The sequence below is a fragment of the Dermatophagoides farinae genome, chromosome 10 (genome assembly GCF_024713945.1).
Source record: "Dermatophagoides farinae isolate YC_2012a chromosome 10, ASM2471394v1, whole genome shotgun sequence".
Classification (NCBI taxonomy): Eukaryota; Metazoa; Arthropoda; class Arachnida; order Sarcoptiformes; family Pyroglyphidae; genus Dermatophagoides; species Dermatophagoides farinae.
In genome coordinates, this window is record NC_134686.1 from 3,036,141 (window position 1) to 3,055,572 (window position 19,432).

The 19,432-nt window shown below is 30.6% G+C and overlaps 2 protein-coding genes across 6 annotated transcripts in view; one reads left to right on the top strand and one right to left on the bottom strand.

Moving 5' to 3' along the window:
- Nucleotides 1–4,290, top strand: part of Ephrin (ephrin) — a 109,426-nt gene extending 105,136 nt beyond the window's left edge. For all 3 annotated transcript variants that reach the window (XM_075734794.1, XM_075734795.1, XM_047064283.2), the window contains 2 exons: nt 1,380–2,039; nt 3,300–4,290. In XM_075734794.1, the coding sequence (XP_075590909.1) occupies nt 1,380–2,039; nt 3,300–3,451 (812 nt within the window). In that variant the 3' untranslated portion in view covers nt 3,452–4,290. The remainder of the gene's footprint in view (nt 1–1,379; nt 2,040–3,299) is intronic.
- Nucleotides 4,291–4,593: 303 nt separating this feature from the next.
- Nucleotides 4,594–19,407, bottom strand: LOC124500234 (glutamate-gated chloride channel). 3 transcript variants are annotated; one of them, XM_075734793.1, is made up of 9 exons: nt 15,708–19,407; nt 13,186–14,765; nt 12,975–13,090; nt 9,651–9,718; nt 9,012–9,318; nt 8,741–8,875; nt 6,238–6,680; nt 5,188–5,504; nt 4,594–5,113 (listed from the first exon to the last, which is right to left on the bottom strand). In XM_075734793.1, the coding sequence occupies exons 2-8, from the start codon at nt 13,695–13,697 to the stop codon at nt 5,277–5,279; spliced, it is 1,809 nt and encodes a 602-aa protein (XP_075590908.1). In that variant the 5' UTR covers nt 13,698–14,765; nt 15,708–19,407; the 3' UTR covers nt 4,594–5,113; nt 5,188–5,276. The 3 variants fall into 3 exon arrangements, with proteins under 3 accessions (XP_075590908.1, XP_075590906.1, XP_075590905.1); XM_075734791.1 differs by lacking the exon at nt 9,651–9,718 and adding an exon at nt 11,024–11,091; XM_075734790.1 differs by lacking the exon at nt 9,651–9,718 and adding an exon at nt 11,024–11,091 and having other exon boundaries at nt 13,186–15,003.
- Between the last annotated feature and the right edge of the window lie 25 nt (nt 19,408–19,432).

Consider the following 19,432-nt stretch of genomic DNA (forward strand, 5'->3'; position numbering starts at 1 on the left):
CGATCCATTGTCGCTTCTGAATATAATCACTATCAAAATAAAATGGTGAATATAAGTCACGCATTTACCTGTTCATCATTTTGATTCTCGATTGACCGATAAGATCGCTTGAACTCTCTACGAACGATCTAACTATAGTCTAACATTGTTCAAATCTTATTCAATCTGAGATCAAATGCAATTCTTTGCATTTGTAAATAATGATAAAAAAAATTTCTTCATCATTGTCATCGTCAAGCCAAATCGATTGTAAATAATTTACTAATCACATAAATTATTCTCAACATTCTCATTGCATTTCTTATTAGATGCTAGTATCATAGTCAATATCAATGTTTGTGGCGGATGTCAAGTTCATTCATTTCGCTTGCGTGCTAATTGAATTCATTAGTTCAACAACAAAAACCAAATAATCTAGATGATGATGATCATCTTTGAAAATGAAGGTCGAAACCATTTTTTTTTCTTTTCTGGTAAAATGGATTTATCCCAATTCAAACACACAATAAACACATCGAAATGTCCGATATAACATGACAGGACTAGCAAAAATGAGAAAAAAAACGGATGCGGCCTGTACAAATATTTACAATAGATTCGATTACCAACAAATGAAAAAAAAAATTCAGCTCATTCTTATCCACAAGTATTTCTTCAAGTGTTTCTTCACATCATTCTAACCATAGTTGAACTCATGCTATGCATTGCATTGTATTGTGTTAATATTGCCTTGCCTTGGTTGTGTAGATACCAGAGAAAAAATCGTAATAATACAGCAAACAACACATGTTTAGAGTGGATGGTCCTAGTCCTGTCATGTCATCCTGTTGTATCCTAAGGACCAATAGTGCACTACACAAAAAAAACCATCGTTCTTTCAGTTTTTTGGTTTCTTTTCCATTTTCGTTGTGTATATAATAATTTCATGTTTGTTTAGCTATTTAGCTCCCGGCTTTCTCTCACTCACATCCCGATGTCGTCATAAATAATCGCCAAAAATCTTTTGCTTTGGCTGTTATTGGAATGAATCGATAGAATGATGATTAGACACATTATGATTTATAACACACAGCTTCTGGTCTTTTTTTTGGCTGAATTCTCGTTGTTTAGTTAAATTCCATTGTAGCTATTGTTGTTTGATTCTTTGACATCGGCTATGGCCATCATCCATATTGTATTGTCAATATTTGTTTGGAACATCAACACTATTTTCACTTTATTCATGTTGTGTGTGTGTATTGTTTATTGTTCTTCCTCAGTGGGATGTGGATTCTTTCCCTTGTTTATTGCTTTTGGATAAAATTCTTGAAAATTTTCATTTTCATTCACTTTATTTTACAAAGTATTAAATCTTCTGATTTTTTTTATTCGCTAATTAGTTTCCAAACCTGAACCAGTGAACAACAATGGAATCGTTGGTAGTAACAGCAGTATCAATTCGACTATTGCTCCAATTAGCAGTAGCAGCAGCAGCAGTACATCAATGCCTCAAAGTTCGACATTTTCATTCGTCGAATTTGTACCTGGACATAATAATCCGAATAATATTGGAATAGCCACCTATAAAGGTGTCATCAGTAATGGCGGCAATCACAATTCTACAATGTTTCCGATGGTCGTTCGTCATCCGAAACCTACACGTTCATCATCAACGATTTCATCGTCGATTGTTTCGAATCCAAATCCATCATCATCTAACCATCAGAGCTCATCATCATATAGCAATAGTAATATTAATAGTAATAATAATCATGATAATCGAATCGGTCATCGATTCTATGGTGATCCACGTGGTGGCCGATATTCAAATATTCCACATTATCCGAGCTTGTTTTCCACTGAACGTCCTTCATCACACGGTTCACAAATTAATCCAGCCACACGTATACCACATGTTCCCTATCATCCTTATCATCCGCGACAATTAACATCAACATTAAGGCCTGTCCATGTTGGTTGGCGTCCACATCCCATACCGAATCATCCGGATCATAATCCACCCATTCGACTTTCCGATCAACGTAGCATTGGTTATAAAGGTAAGAGAATACTGAAATTTTGCATGGTCATAACAAAAGCAACATCATTCAACAATCATTTGAATGTGCCAGATGTTCGTTTCATTTAATGGCACACAGCCTTTGATGATCAAAAGTTACTCCCTTATTTATGCTTTGTTCATTGTGGACAAAAACTAATAATTTATCAATTGTACATGGTCGTCGATACAACAACAACGACTAGTCAATTATGACTTTAGTCATTTGATTTGTTGTTTGGTTGGTGTGAATTTGTACACCTTTTTTTCAGTTAAATGACTGTGAGCTTACCCTCTTTTAGTGCATTTTCATTTTGTTTGTATGCATCAGTTCGTTTTCAAGTGATTCTTTTTTACATTTCATATTTTTGGCCCGTGTACATTTTCACAATTACTACTAAATAATCTAGTTTCAAAAATCATTTATATAACTCTCACTGAAACACTCAAATGAATTGTTTTGCTTCATTCTGGCTGCAATGCAATAAAATAAATGAACTTTTTTTTCTCCATTCACCAACAATACAATAGAACGACAAACAAACGAAATCCAAAAAAAAACCGGACGATAATTTTAAAAACATAATTCATAATTAGAGCATGTTGTTTGAGTCTTTTGTTGCAGTCACTAACCATTTTGCCTTTCCGTGATTATAATCACTATCCTAGGGTAACTCTTCTATTGCAACATGCAGAAAAAAAAAATTATTGATTGACTCGAAAATGGCAAAAATTTAGAATAGCGAAATCCTTTCACATTCTGTGATTCAAGCGAGTAACTAAACAAAACAAAAAAAGTTCTTGTCATCAACGAATGATTTATCCTGTTAATTAGTTTGGGTTTTTTTCTGATTCAATCTAGATATCAGATTCAGTATCAAGTGTTTGTGTGCTACACACATGAATGAATTCATTGTTCAAATCGTTCATTGCCATTTTCATCGAACATTTTGTGTTTCTTTTATCTTGTTGTTTCAATTTCAAATGAAACCATTTAGTCTATGTATCTAGGGTAGAAAGGGAGATGATTCTATGCAATTCATTCATTCATTCATTCATTCAATCATTACAATGTAAAATGATTCTCATTATGAATAGAATTATTCGAATGGCAAAAAACTATATTATGCATTCGATAATTACGTTGCCGCTGTTCATCATCATACATGACTCTATTCCGATAATAACCCATTTATTCTTGCATTCATCATTTCACATTTGATTTTAATGATCATCATTTGTTATTTATTTATTTGCACAGGAATCTATCGACCTAATGATAATCGTGAAAAAAGTGATGGACTAAATAGCCATTCAACATCATTATTAAGGCAATCAACATTGACGATCATATCGATTGTATCGGCGATTTGTTTGGCAACATTAACACTTTGTTCATCATCATCATTATGATCATCATATTTATTATAATGAAACCCTAAACTATATATTGGGTTGTGTTGTCATCTGTATGATGATGATGATGATAACCGATATCTAATCGAAATTCACTCAAAACAAAATCAATCGCCCATGATAAAAAGTGCATTCTTCTCTTGTTCAATCAACATCCACCTTTTTATTTCTTGGTTTCTTGAAGAGCTCACGAACACCCAAAGTGATATACGTTTCGTGTTCCAAATTCATTGTACCATGTTTTTTCGCCATCTTATTTTCTGTAAATCTTATTCACAAATCTGAACGAATTTTTTCAACTTGTTGTTTATTATTTTATTTTATTTATTAATTTTTTCTTTGCCAATTAGTCATGTAAACTTTATCTCTCATTTTTTTCTTCTTTTTCTCATAATGCTTGTTTGCACAATTGTTGTGCATAACGTTTTTTTTTTTGTTATTCATTTTGCAGCCTTTCTTACCATTCTTATACACACACAGCTTTGGTCAACCAGAATCATTCACATGTCTAAGTCAGATACACAATTTCATTTTCAATTACCAAATTTGCCTTTCCTTTTGTGCTCTCTATCCATTTTCCTTATTCCTCTTTTTTTTAAACTCTGTAATTGTTGTGTTGTTTTGGTGGCCTGAAGCGAATCCAAGAATGAAGTGAATTGTATAATGTACATAAACTTATATCATTATTATTATTATAACCATCATATGGCCGAAACATTTTGTATAAAATTTTTCACCAGTATTTCTAATTTCTATCACCTGTACACAATGTCCTCTGTAAATTATTACATTTTATATTGATGATTAATAAATTTCTTCTATTATATAAATATAAATATTGTTTGTATTTGTATTCATTATCAATAAAGGTTTCGTTAATGAAATGGGTACAAATGTTTATACTTGTATTTGAATCGTATTTGTTGCTATGCGAATTACAAAAAGTTCTGCCATCTCATGATAGAGAAAAAAAACAATTTAGTGTTTTACTATGTCTACAGATGTCAGAACTGTTTAAATTCACCCATTTCACTTTTTCATATAAAAAATGCTGCCATCTATTGAAATATAATTTTTTTTTGTTTTTTTCGTCAAAAGATGTCAGCATTTTCATATTAACCATTAGTGCTTTGATATCATTTTTCAATTAAAATTAATTTATTTAATACAATGATCCGAACGGATTTCGAGCGCGGTACTAGAAATTAATCTTTAATAAAGTCGATGGAGAGTTGGATACATGGATTTATGATAGACTATCATCATAAATATTTGAGGAGAAACAGAAAAAAATGAAAGAAAGACTTAGTCGTTTGTTGGTTAGATTTACACAATGTATATATAAATGAAGAAGAATCTATCATAATGAATGAAAGATTAAAATTCTATACAATTCAATTCTTGCGAGTGTGTGCATTCGTATGAGCTTCCTGTGCGCACATAATTATTGGCGTTTTGTGTTGTTCAATCGATGATCAAAATAAAAATTCGTTTTCAGGAGAGATTTGCAAGAATCGTGAAAATGAAAACAATGATGAAACGAACGTAACATTTAAGCGGATTCTAGCTGTTTGTTCTTTCATTTGTAAAACATGATTGAAATGATGATGATGATGATGATGATGATGATGAGGAGGAAGAGGAGGAAGAAAACATTGGCTGTTATTGTTCGAAGAAAAAAGAAAGAAGTGAATAATAAGTCCGTGACAGAGAATCTAAATAGGAAACAATACCTTTGTTGTTGTCGTTATTCCTAGTTTGTTTTTGGCAATCATGGTATGACCGAATGCGAAAATGAAAATATTTGAAATAGAAAATAAATTTACAAATCTTGCATATCTTCACGAAACAGGTATGTGGTCCAATAGACCAAATTGAATAGAGCAAACATCAATGGAAAAAATATGCGTGAAATAACATCGATACGTTTGGATCGTGTGGGAAATTTTGATAGCCAACGTTTGCACCAATTTCGTTTGGGCATCACATGTATTTCACAGGCACGCAGCTTTTCACCAGCATAATCTCCATGTTGACGTACAAGCGGTCGCTATATGTGTATAGTGAGCGAATGAAATAAATAAAATAAATGAAATAATGAAATGAAAATGACAAGAATTGTAAAGTAGATGAAAAAAACAATTAAAACTGGAAAAAAGTTGATATGTTGAAACAAAAGAATGAAAGGAATCGCCATCATTGTATAAAATATTCATAAGTACATTGTTGAAGAACAGGAACTGACTTTCAACCGATTAAATGCATGAAATTTAAGTCATAATCTCAAAGACAAAAAACATAACTAGCCAATTTTTTATCAAGGATCTTGTATGATCATTATCATCATGATCATCATGACTTTCTATTGCTCTATTTCATTTAACATGATAAAAATGATAAGGAAGTACAATCCAACATAAAAAAGGAAATGAACAAGTTAATTAAATAGTGTGTGTGTTCATTGTCAGAGAATTTTTTTGAAATTTTCTCTACTCTATTCTCTAGTGTGTTCATAGTTTGTAATTCTTTGTGATGACAAAATACGAACAGTATAAAACAGTAGGCTTTAAAAGATCCACGCACACACAAATAGAATTTCAAATAAAATTCAAACTGGAATGTTTTTTTTTTGTTGATGAATACATTATCATGATCATCATGTGTGAATGGAATTAATTATAATTCTTATGTACTATGCGAAATATTCATATAGTTTATCAGCATGATTCTCCTTTGAATTTGATGACAGAATTTAATTGGTCACTATATAATGATTGACTTACCATGGCAAATGCAGCATTACGATCATCCATATGTTCGGTTTCTAATGCTGTACCATGTTCAAGATCCCATTTACGTTGAGCAGCTAATGCGGCTTGTTGTTGTTTGAGAGCAGCACGATGTGCATCACTTCTTGAAGCATAATTGACCAATGCGAATTCGAGCAACGCACCAAAAACAAATGTCAAACATACACCTGTCCATACATCGATTGCTTTTGTATAGCTGACAGGCGGTAGCGATGAATTAATGCCTGAAATCGATGTAGCCATCGTTAATAATGTGGTCACACCCAATGATACACGTGCTGGTATGGCATTTGGATCCAGCCAAAATGATACCCATGACACGATGACCAACATGCAGCATGGTATATAAATCTGAATCAAATAATAGCTGAACTCTCGTTTGAATAACAGGTCAACTTTGAGGCAACTGTAGGAACCTACATTAATAAAAAAAAAATATTCGGAAACAAAAACAATATGGTTGCGAAAAAATAAAAGAAAATTATTTGATTACAAAATAAAAATGACATTTATTGATAAAAGAAGATTGATCGAATGCGAATGTTCATAATGATGATTGTGATATTTGACTCGACAAAAAGTTTTGTAAAAACTCGAATTCCTATACAAATCAAAGGATATATATTGAAAAAATAAGAGAACAGGAAAAGAAATTTCGATTGATCTGATCGATCGGATTTTGTTGTAATGACGTGCGCGTTCCGCCATGTATCTTAAACTCTATCGAAGTGTACTATATTTAGTAGTAGTTCAGACTTAGTTTATTTTAACGGAAAAAAATTGATTTGTTGACCGATCGAATTTTTTATTCCCCAACGAACGAATTTCCATTCAGTCAGTCAAGATCGAAGTTTATTTTTGTAGAACAATCATTCTATCTTTGCCCGTTTTGTTGTTCCAAGACAGTCTTTCGCATTCACTAGGATGTTGGATGTCACCGCGAATCGGTTCCCACAAATCATTTTCTAATTTAATTAGATATCTTTTTCGAGTTCGTCGTTCTTGGATCATCAATACAATAAGAAATGTAATACTCGGTAAAAATAATGATATAAATAAAAATATCGGTACAATACAATCGACTTGAATTTCATTCACATCCGTTTCGATCATTTTCTTGTTCGACCTTTGATCAATGCTTTTCAATAGTTTAAAGTCTATTCTTTACACTTTTCATATATTTCTCTTGTTTAATTCACATATAATCAAAGTGATTTGAACATGACTCTATTTGTTGCCAACCAAAGTGACTAAAACATCAAACAAACAAGCAGCTTTTTAGCTAAATAAGCCAGACAGGCATAACAATTTTCACACATTATAAATTAAATTATATTGGCTTCGAACTAGAAAAAAAACTAAATTTTGAAATTACCAACCAACAGTAGCTAGAAGCAATGCAAAATAGAACTTTACTGTCCCAACTAATACTGGTAATGATCAACATAATCATCATCAATGGTGTCGATGAATGAACACACACATGCAATAGACGGGTAGAGAATTTCAAACAAAACGAAAAAAATTTCAGATTCTCACTTGCTAATGACTTTAACCATAAACAATTATTCAGATTCTTCAGATTGTTTGAGTTTGCTCATTTCAAAATCAATAACTGATGTTCAACTGATTGAATGACAGGACAAAGTACAGGATTGGACAAGCAAAAGCAAACACATTTTGCATGATGTATCTTGACAATGTCAAATCGTTTTCGATCGAAAAGTCTTTCTATAACTTTTTTTCTTCGTTCATTCTAAAAAAATTCTGGAGTACAACTTGGCACATCAGTGATATGGCAGCTGCTGCCGCATTTGGCTGTTTTTTTTTGTTCTTGGTTGGTTGGCCCATTCTAAGTGCATGCAAATAATGCACACAAATAGTAAGAATATTCACTGTATTTGAATGTTCGTTATATGGCCTGTAGTCGTTGTTAGAATTGTATTATTGTCGAATGATTGTGTGGTTGATTTTTTTTTTTTTTTTTTTTTTGAATACAAAAAAACAATTTCAAATTCAGCAAATACAAGAATCTAGATTCTAGAATTTTTTCTTCTTTCTCATTATCACAAATGTACGCCAAAAAAACAAGAATTTAAAGATGTTTGCGTAATATAAAAGAAATAATATGAAAATGAAACGAAAAACATTCCTTTTAGACATGTTTTATAATAACGATAATCAGATTTTTCTCAATTTCCATTCAAATTACATGTTAGTTACTTTCAACAACAACAAAATTTACATTAGACACATGTCTGTCTGTTTGAATGTTGTTTATCGTTTTCGTTGTGAACCATACAACACAGTGTTTAGATTCATTATTTTAAAATAAACTTGAATCTGTGTACGATATTCTCTCAAGTGAGAGAATGTTCATTTTAAGAAGTATAAACAAACCCACCCAACCCGGACAGTTGACAATCGGGCAAAAAAAAATCCTTACACAATCAGAGAATATAATTAAATGACTTACCAGTGTTTGTTTTACTGGTACAATAATCGGTTAAATATTTTTCCAATGTGAATCGTGGTAGATGAAGATTTGTGGTTATCTGGACGGGATCTTCATGTTTCCAAACGAACATTAAATCCTCGGTAGTATAGCCGTCTTTGATTATGTGCGAGTTGGAAAAAAAATTTAAAAGAATTGGTTGATTAGAAAGCCATGTTTTTTTTAGAAATTTAATTTAATTTTTTTTGTTTTGTTTTGTTCATGCAAATGCAAATGAAACAGACACACTTACAGCTTGCCATTTGTATGGAGCAAATTTGTTTGTCCAATGGATAATATTTTAAATTCATTGGACAGGCTAATACTAATGAGATTCGAATTGAATATAGGACACCGCCTTGTGGATAGATACGTAACAGTACGTTTGGCATGATTATATCGTGAAAATGGCCTTCTTTTTCATTTTTAAAAAATAGATCCGGCCTCCATACTTTGTTTGGATCCGTCAATACCAGATAACGAATTTGTCCGTTCATATTGTCAAATTTCAGTCGACTATCGACCCATTGTTCTCTGAATGTCACCTGAACTGAATATTCCTGGGTTTTTTTGCATTTTATTGTTTTTTTTTTGAATGAAGAAAAAACGAATAAAGCAAATTAGATATGAAAATAAATCCAGATTGCGATTGTTATTTTGTCTGGGCAGATATTATTGTGATAAATCAATCAATCACTTAATGAGAGGAAAGGAAAAAACAAGCTTTTTGTAAATATTAATTTTCATTTGCCTCAACCTAACATTGATTTAATTATGTAATTGGCAAGAATTAGACCAGCCACCTCCGTCAAGTTGCCGATTATAAAATGATTATTTATGGATATAAACAAACATAAGTGTAACCAAAATATTATTTTCACGATAAACTTACCATATCGAGATCACTAATTTTGCTAATACTTCTAATTAAAATATTCACAGAGATCATACTGGGTCCATCTTTGTTAAATGATTCAGTTTTTTTTTGTTCATTATGGTCACGAATAAAAGCAACAAAAATAAAATTGTGGTCAATATAAATGTGTGTAGGTTGTTGTAATTTTGTTGATTCGAATAACGAAGAAAGTCGTCCATCGTTTGATTAATCGATTTCATGTGTGTATATATATGCCAATAATAAAACCATCGAATCCGTCCGCATGTCCGTTGAGAATATGATCATCATCAATCACAATGAATGAATGTAAGGAAGTGGTGAAAGAAGATATAGTAACAGATAAATTATCATCATTTGGATTGACTGAAATTTAATTTTTTATTTTTGGAATAAAAGAAAATAATTGGCAAAGGACATCACCAATACACTTGGTCCTTGAAAAAAATCAAGAGTTTATCCTGAAAACAGCTGGCTACTGTCATTCAATGTGTTCGAGTTTGTGTGTTTGATTTAATGATGATTCATTCTATCATGATCATCGGCTGAAGACCATGTTTGAATACGATTTGATGAGAACAAGAGTGAAACTATTCAATAGCAAAATACATTCGCAAATTCGGCACGAAATATCTTGATTCAGGACATACAAGCAATGAGAAATGATAGTATTAAGGATACACAATGACAAGACAGAGACATGAGAAAGAAAATTATGAAAGAAATAAAGAAGAATCCATAGAATGTAAAAATAGGCAAACAAATCGAATTTGATCTGTGTATGTGTGTAGAAACAAATAGAAATGATCATGATCATATGTTTTAGTTGGAAAATTTTCGATTATATCGCTGAAGATTATTTCATTATTTGATCAAGAGAACATGTTAAACAACCAAAAAATGATATAGAAATAGAAATTTTTATTGCTACAAAAGGACTTGTATGACATGGAGCAAATTAACATGATTATTATTAAATACGGTTTTGGTACGGACGATTAGATTAAATTAGATAGCGAAGACAGGACGGCAAACAGAGACGATGGTTTTTCTCAATTTTGAACTAACCAATACATATAATAAGGGAAGGCTAAATGATTAAGGCAAATAAAATTACGATTACGATACAAATCATCATCATCAATAACGATAACAATTCTGAATTTCTACATCGATTCTGATAATCATCAATAATAATTATTGAAATCATTATGATTATGATTATGATTAATATTTACAAAAAGCTTGGAAAATCAAGACGGACGAATAGACAGACAGACATTACAAGACGGATAGAAAGAGAAGGATAGAGACTAATTTTGGGAATGTTTTCTTCTAATAACTACTAGTAATGACAATAATAGACTTACCATGACGACATCATCGATACGAGAAATGCTTCGAATTAGTAGATTCACATTGATCATTGCTGGACCATCTGTAACATTTGTTTGTTTGTTTGTGTTGGTATCAAGCATATTTGTAAAAATATCGGAATTTAGTACGAAATAAAACAACGGAAAACAGAAAGGATGAATCGACGAAATGAATCAACAAAATAAGAACAATTTTTTCGACATTTAAAACAAGCGACGTTCGACGATTATGAAGGTTGATGATGTTGTAGGAAAAAAAATGAAGGAAAAAGAAATGGGAGAAAAATGCATCAGGCAAAAATGTATCATTCATAGAAAACATAAAACGCATTAATGACATGATGAATCAATCAAAATCGATTTAAAATTTATCACACAATGCAATCAGAGCCATACAATAAAGTTCATACGGCATGCAACATGCAATCGCAATATACGCACGTAGAGAACAAAGGCAACATTTGATAAAAAAAAAGACCAGAAATTCATTTCATATTTGATAATTGTTCACTCTCTGTTCTCGTCGTTTAACATTTACAGATTTTTTTGTTGTTTGTCTATCCTACGATATTCAATGCACGGTGTAATGTAATGTATGCCATATTCAATAGTGGATTCAATCTGATGAATTAAATGAATTGTGTGTTTTCCTTTCTTAATTACATTTCTTCATCTTACTTTCGCTCACTCAATCACTCTCTTTTCGGTTAAAGCCTCAATACTTCAATGATCACAATGAACGTGACTAGAATTTATTTCCTATGACTGGATAAAAATATTTTTTTCAATAAAAAAAAAAATTTCAACTGAAGCGATAGAGAATTTTGAAAAATCTTCCGTTCTCATATATAACCGAATTAAGGAAAATATAAAATATATATATTATTATGCTGTTTGTATGGAAAATAATTTCTTTGAAGCTTAGCTAAAAAGATAAAGCATCTATCTATAATTTATATATATTCTTCTCAGTTTTTTTGTATTTTTTTTTTTTTTTGTTGGCAGACATCGATCAAATACATAAGTTCTTTGCGTGATATGATGTTGTATTTCGAATTTTATTCTTTATTTTCAATTTTTTCATATATATACATGAATGTATGAACGCATTGCCCATTTGCCAATGTGTCAGTGAACATCGATTCAATGAGCCATGAGCATACACAAATACACATCTATCCATCTCCATCAATCGATGCGCATCGAAGAGATGCATCGTGTATACCAACAGATTATATAACTTGCAAAACAAAAACTGATACTATGGTCTGAGTTTGCTCAATATTCGTACACACTCTATAATAATAATAATAATTTTATATATATGTCGACTACACGGTCACAATGGAAATAGAATATGATGCCATTATCATTGATTACTATTGTCAATGAAAATGAAAATGGCAATAATTTCTCAATCGTACGAAAAAAAAAACTAATTGTCTTATTTGCCTATAATCTAAAAGTAGATATCAACAATGCATCCAATAATCATATATGATCTATGAAAACAGAAAATTACATACACACAATGAGAGAGAGAGAGAGAGAGAGAGAGAGAGAAAATGGATTAAGAATTTTCTCAATAGTGACAGTGCCAATTTTCATAAGTTTTTTTTGTTCGTTTGACAAATACACACACACACACACACACATACAATCACTCAAAGTAATCAATTTCACAATGTGAAAAAGAATTCTAAGAATCTAAATTTCAATTGGAATAAAATAAAATAAATTTAAAAAGAATATCAAAATTGAACACACACACACACACACTAGGTTTTTTTTTGTTTCTAAAGCACATCATATATGTTTAAACTAAATATAAAAGTGAAATCTAATTTTTTTTTTGCAAAAAGTGGAGAAATTGTAGCTCCACAAACACACGTACTACACTCAAACATATGAAAGACACACGAATAATATTGAAAATTGTACATACCTCCTCCACGGGCACCAACCGAAGCATTACCCATTGGCCGAATTCTTGAATCATAACCCTCACCAATGATTTTGTCGAGAATTCCTTTCTCCATGGCACGAATATTGGCGCTTGGACTATTTATATATGTTGATTATTATGAATGAAATGTAAAAGAACATAAGAAATGATTGGATGAAATAATAATAATGACGAATAATGGAAAACTTACTGTACTGGACAAATGAATAAATATGAGAACATCATGAATAAAAAAACGAGTTTTATGTAAATATTTGAAAGAACTTGATGAAACAATTGAATTGGCAATTTGATAGCTGATGATGGTGAAGATAATATCGGTGATGGCTGACGGAATAATGATGAAGATGATGATAATGGTGATGATGATGATAGCAATGAAGTCGAATCCATCATCATCATCGTCGTCGTATATCTAGGTGATTGAGATGAAAAAGTCCAAGTCGTTTTTACTTGGTAAACGTCGATGACATCAATGGCCGATGAAGTTTGGTCAACAACAGCATTTGTTTGTCGGATGAAATTGTTGTCGTGGTCGTCGATATTTATCGGTCGTTTTATCGGATTATTATCTTCGATAATGGTCTTTGATCTTTTCATTCTGTCATTGTCTTTGTTGTTATTCTCTGACCCGTTTCCGATTAATTTACATTGCATTGGATTGTTGATTTTATTCGCTGATTTTGCCAAATGATTATCCATCTTGTATATAAACTAGATTTGTTTCAATTTGTTCGTTTCTTGTGCTCTATTTTTTTCCAGTTGAAATAAAAAAAATGATGTTATGATTCGGTATAAATTGGTATATGTATGTGATTGACAATCAATGAATTATAATCATAACTTTCTTTCCATTGTTTTTTTTTCATACATCCGTTCATATGATCGAATCGAACGATTATAGTGGATGCATTATGTTATTGTGTTATGTATAATTAAACAACCAATCTAATCGATTCAATGAAAATAAAAATGTAGTGAACAAACACAAAAAAATACGGATTTGTGTCTATATTACATTTGAATGGAAAATCCTCGATTATTAATGTTTGTTGGATTGGTTTCAGGGCAATAGCAGAGGAAAATTTGTATCCGTTTTAGTAAAACGAAAACGAAATAGATGAGAAATGAAATGAAATGAAATTGGACACTATAGCTTCGTCTCAGCAGTGTCTTTTTATATATTTTTTTTCTGATGCGTTTGAATCGAAATTTTTTTTTATTTTATATATAGCAGCAGATTGGTGGACGAAAAGTGCACAAATTAATGATAAAATGTCGGCTTCGCTGTCATAATTCCAAGTTGATGTTGATCATCAAATTGTCGAATCGGAGAAATAGTGAAAATAATTATAAATTGTACAGCATATGTTTGTTCTTTTTTTTTGTTATTTGTGATGTTGGTCTGTCATTTTTTTTCAGAATCGATTCTATTTTTGTTGCAAAAAAATAAATGAAAAATTTTGTCAAAGTGTAAAAAAATTGTCAAATTTTTGAATTGAGTATATTGATTTGGACGTTCAGTTTGATGTATGTTTTGTGTGTTTGTGTGTATGAAAAAAAATTATCACAAAAAAATCAACAACAGCAAAAAAAAATGAATGAATGAATGACAAGAAAGATAGAACAGAATTTTCAATTTTGTTGCTGTATAATAACTGACTTAATATCTTCAACAAACAGTATTGCTGTGGACAGTTTTACTGGATGATGTTTGATGATAGTAGATTGAATCATATATATCATTTAATATTGAGCTTTAATTAATGTCTATGCAAGAAAAAAAATGTGAAATAATCATCACACAAAAAGAACTAATATGTTTAAGTTATGTCTCTAAATTGTGCTGCAGTATAAATTGGGCACTTTTTGGACTATTTTTGATTGTATTCTTTCAAGTTTATTTTTTTTGTTTGAATTTCAATTTGCTATGTTTGGCATTTGTAGTATTTGTGTCGTTATTGTTGATGTATTATGGTTATTATTATTAACCAAAGTGAAATTTTAGCTGAAAAAATAAATGAAAAACAAAAATGAAATATTTCATTTTGATTTAATCAACAAATAAAAGAATACAATGAATTCTCTCTCTCTCTCTCTCTCTCTTTCACAAATTTCAGTGGAGTTAATTTATTTTGCAAAAAAAAATTAATTTTTCGAATACAGAATACATTAATTTATTCTTCATTCATGGTTCACTATTTCAAGTAGAATGATGGATATTTTCTTCTCTTCATTTCCTTTACTATCGACTATAATAATGTAAATTCATAAACCATGAGAGACTATAATGATGATGATAATAAAATGCAAAAAAAGGAAATGATTTTTTCTTGCATCAGACCTGTCATTATAATATAATAGTGCTTTTGTGCTTGAGTTTGGCAAAAATCGGATATGAAAATGACCGGTGGTACTAACACTGATATGAATGTGAATGAAAATAAAATTTCATTTCGATATAAATCTACAAATAAACTTGACAGTTGGAAATTTCTGCCTTCTTTATTTTCCATCATAATAATAATCATCATCATGGAATAAAATAAAAACTTTGAACACCATAATAATCAGGTTACTAGGCAATGACCAAATGATCGATCAACATACACACACACACACACACACACAGAAACAAGAATTCGCGCGTAAATTTTTTTCAACATGTTTTTTTTGGAGGTTTTTTTTATGGGAAAAAAAATTCAGACTTACCACTCTTGGTTTTAGTGTTTTTTTTTTATTAAAAAAATGGTGATTTCAATAACAACACATTCATAACAAAGAACATAACAATTTGAAATGGGTTATGTGACAATAATAATAATGATAACGGAAGCAAAAATGATTGAGAAAAAACAATGAAATGATAAAATACATTAATAAAATGAAAAATTTACGCCATCCATCAGCATTATATTTTTTTTTGATTCTTGATGTGCTGCTGTTGTTGTTGTTGTTGTTGAGAATCAAATCAACAAAAATACGATAAAAGTCTATTGTTGTTATTTTGAGTGATGGCAATAATCAAAATGTCTTTTCATTTCATGTTTTTTTTTCATCTTTAAATGGTGGATGAATATATAGTTTTTTGATGAAATTTAACAATGATATTCAACAATGAAAACTAAACAAAAACGGTAAGCATCGTCATCATCATAATTTTGTCTATGTGATGACAAACGACGATGATACGACAACCGAAAACGAACGCAAACGGAAATCAAATAGAAACGACAACAATGATTTCATAAAATAAGAAGCTTTTCACAATCCATCGACCGTTTTTTCATGTTGTTTTTCTTCCGATTTCTACTATTGAAAAAAAAATGTTGCATCCAACCATACTGGTTTATCATACACAAAAGTGCAAAAAAAACCAAAATTTTTGTGCACGCTCACATTGTTCTGAATTTCCGAGCAGAATCCAAAACGGTAAAACCAAAAAAAAAATGCCTGCAGAACATGGTTGAATGGAAGCAGCATTACTAGATAATATGATCGGTTGAATTTTTTATTTGATGATATAGTCATATCATACAACAACAAACTAGCAGCAATGAACATCAATTCATATACAGTTCCCATAAAGCATTAGTGTGATATTGAATTTTATATTCCTATTCAACATCGACAAATGTTCTTATGATGGCTAAATATTGGCGAGAAAAACTGTCGAAAACTTCCATTTTCAAATAAAAGAATGAATTTCGTCTCTTTTCGGTGGCCAGAAATGGGAACCAAAAGAAAAAACATTCAGCATCTCTCGATTCATTTTGGTATTGATTGCATCCAATCAACTATGGATGTGGCGAAGAAGATTGTATCCGTGCAGAGAAGAGAAACAGAAACAAAACAGCCTGATACCGACGATCAAGCTGTGAAAAAATATTGATCATGTTTAATGATGATATAATTTTTCTCAAAAAAAACAAATCATAAACAGAAATCAAAATCCGATAACAAAAAATATCGGCAAGACATTTCTATACAATTCATAAATTGGCCGATTCTTTGTTATTATTGTCATTATTGAAATTGGAAATTGATTTGACGGACATATAATATAGAGATCAATTTCGGATCAAGTTCATGCCAAGTTTTTCTTTAATCATGTATTGAAGATGATGTTGAATAAAATCCATAATGATGGAACTTGATTCTGTTTTTACTCCTCTTTTTCGAAAATGAAATTAAAATGATGGAAGCATACAAAACGATGTTCGATAATTGTCAGAGAACTATGCTACAGAATGCAACTATATTGGTCTTTTCTTCTAGTTTCCCCTACCAAACTAGAATCAGAATTGTACATGAGTGGTGTTGTATTGTTATTATATCATCAACAAAAAAAAAAATGGGAATTCTGGATCTCATCGTTTTTCGATTCTGCTCTTTGTCCCATCTAAACTATATGTGACCGAATCAGGATAAGAGACCAAACAAAGCAATGCACACATAGGACACAAACTCAAAGTAGAAAAGAAAAAACCTAAAATCTAGGCCATCGGACAAAAGGCACTTAATACATCGCCATTTATTTCGCTATATAAACGTAGCAGCCATCATCATCGTTATTGCACATACAAAAGACAGGCCAAATAATATGGATCACAAAATTTTCGTTCGTTTTCTGTTCGACAATAATAATAATAATAATAATAATATCGTTATTTTGATCTTTGAAATCCAAGGATTCTTTTCCATTTTCCTCAATACATTTTTATTCAGACACTGTAATAATGTACAAGGCCAAAATGTTTTATATTCATCTTCTCAACATTAGCCAAAATTTTTTATTATTATTATTATACGATACCTTTTTTTGTTAGTTATTTCTTCTGTTTCAGAAGCGAAGAACCATGGAAAAAAATCAAAATTATAGAACTGTATTCAAATGTATGTGTGTGTGTGTGTGTGTGTGTCTGCAAAAAAAAACTCATACTATTCATTGAGAGCAATTCATTAAAATTTAATGTAATGTAAAATAGTCACATATTTATTCATTATCTGGCCATCACGATCATCATTTTTTTTGGCAATAAAAAAAATCATGACTATGATTATGAATCCAAAAAAAAGTAATGACTAACAATTAATTGAGGAAAAAAAATGAAAAATTCTTTATTGTAATATATAGAATGTAAAATGTATAAATTTCGGCATTTTATTCACACAAACAGAAAAGAAAGTTACAAAATCACTTAATTTAATCTATTTTATTGTTATTCTCGTAAATTTTCCATAAAATTTGCCCACCTTGATCTTACAAAAAAAAAACAGAAAAAGTGAACCGTGTCAAATTTCAGAATGAAAATCCAAATTCTATTCAAATATCAGTCATTGACATAATGCGTTTATTCTTTGATCGAAAGTCAGAGAAAAAGTGGACAGAAAATCAACCTTCATTAGTTGAGTAAATATTTACACGCTATATGTCTATGGAAAATAAAAATAAAAAAATTTCAGCATTTTCTCTTCTAATTGATGATGAATAACTTTGTGGCTTGACTCGAGCATTGAAAATAACCCCATTCATTTGTTGAATTTTCAATTTTAAACACTGGAAGATTTCGTACACTAGGAATACAACCAACATGATTTGATTTTAATGGAATTAAAGAAATCTAATGATTCAGGTATATGAATCCATCTTATTTGTTCAATTTGTTTTATTCATTTCGAACAAAAAATAATCCATCAATCGATTGCGAATGCGCCATTATTAAACGATTGAATTTAATTCAGATTAATCTCGGTAAACGACGACCGGGAACCGAAAAAAAACAACGTAAAATGACTGCTACTAATGAAAATTGACACGCATTCAGACTATTAAAGGTGTTACAGCAGCAGCAGCGGCACCACCACCACCACCACCAATACCATCACCATTAGTTAGTTTGATCCGATTCATAATAAAACGGACATAAACCATTGAACGATTCAGGATATATCCAAGGATAAATGAAATGAATTAGAATAAAGTTGTCAGAAGAAGTATTTTGTTTGTTTTTGTGTGTGTATGTGTCTGTTTATGAATCTTGAAGATCGGATTATTATGTTGTTGGACAAATTTTCTTTTTGTTTTGTTTTGTTTTGTTCTATAGAATAGAGTGAATCAACAAATACAAACACACATTCACATTTGAAACATAAACGGAACGTTCTTTTGATTAGTCATCGTTTTTTTTTGTTAGAAAAATAAACACAACAATAAAATGGTCTGAAAAAATGTAACAACAAATGCAACTAGACACTATATATATAATGATGTGTTTGGCAAAGAATGTATATAATTATCTGGAAAAAAAAAATTTCAAATCAACATCATAAACACAATGAAATGTTTGGTAATGAAGAGAGGATAACACAAACAACATAAAAAAAAATAAAATATTGCTCTGTATACGCAGATGATGAACTACTAAAATACTAAA

What these genes read in the sequence shown, in the direction of transcription:
- LOC124500234 (XM_075734793.1), bottom strand. Translation starts at nt 13,697, where the DNA reads ATGGATAATCATTTGGCAAAATCAGCGAATAAAATCAACAATCCAATG. An exon ending in AAATTAGTGATCTCGATATG is followed by an intron (nt 9,319 to 9,650) that starts GTAAGTTTATCG and finishes AAAAAAACCCAG; the next exon opens with GAATATTCAGTTCAGGTGAC. An exon ending in CTCCATACAAATGGCAAGCT is followed by an intron (nt 8,876 to 9,011) that starts GTAAGTGTGTCT and finishes ACATAATCAAAG; the next exon opens with ACGGCTATACTACCGAGGAT.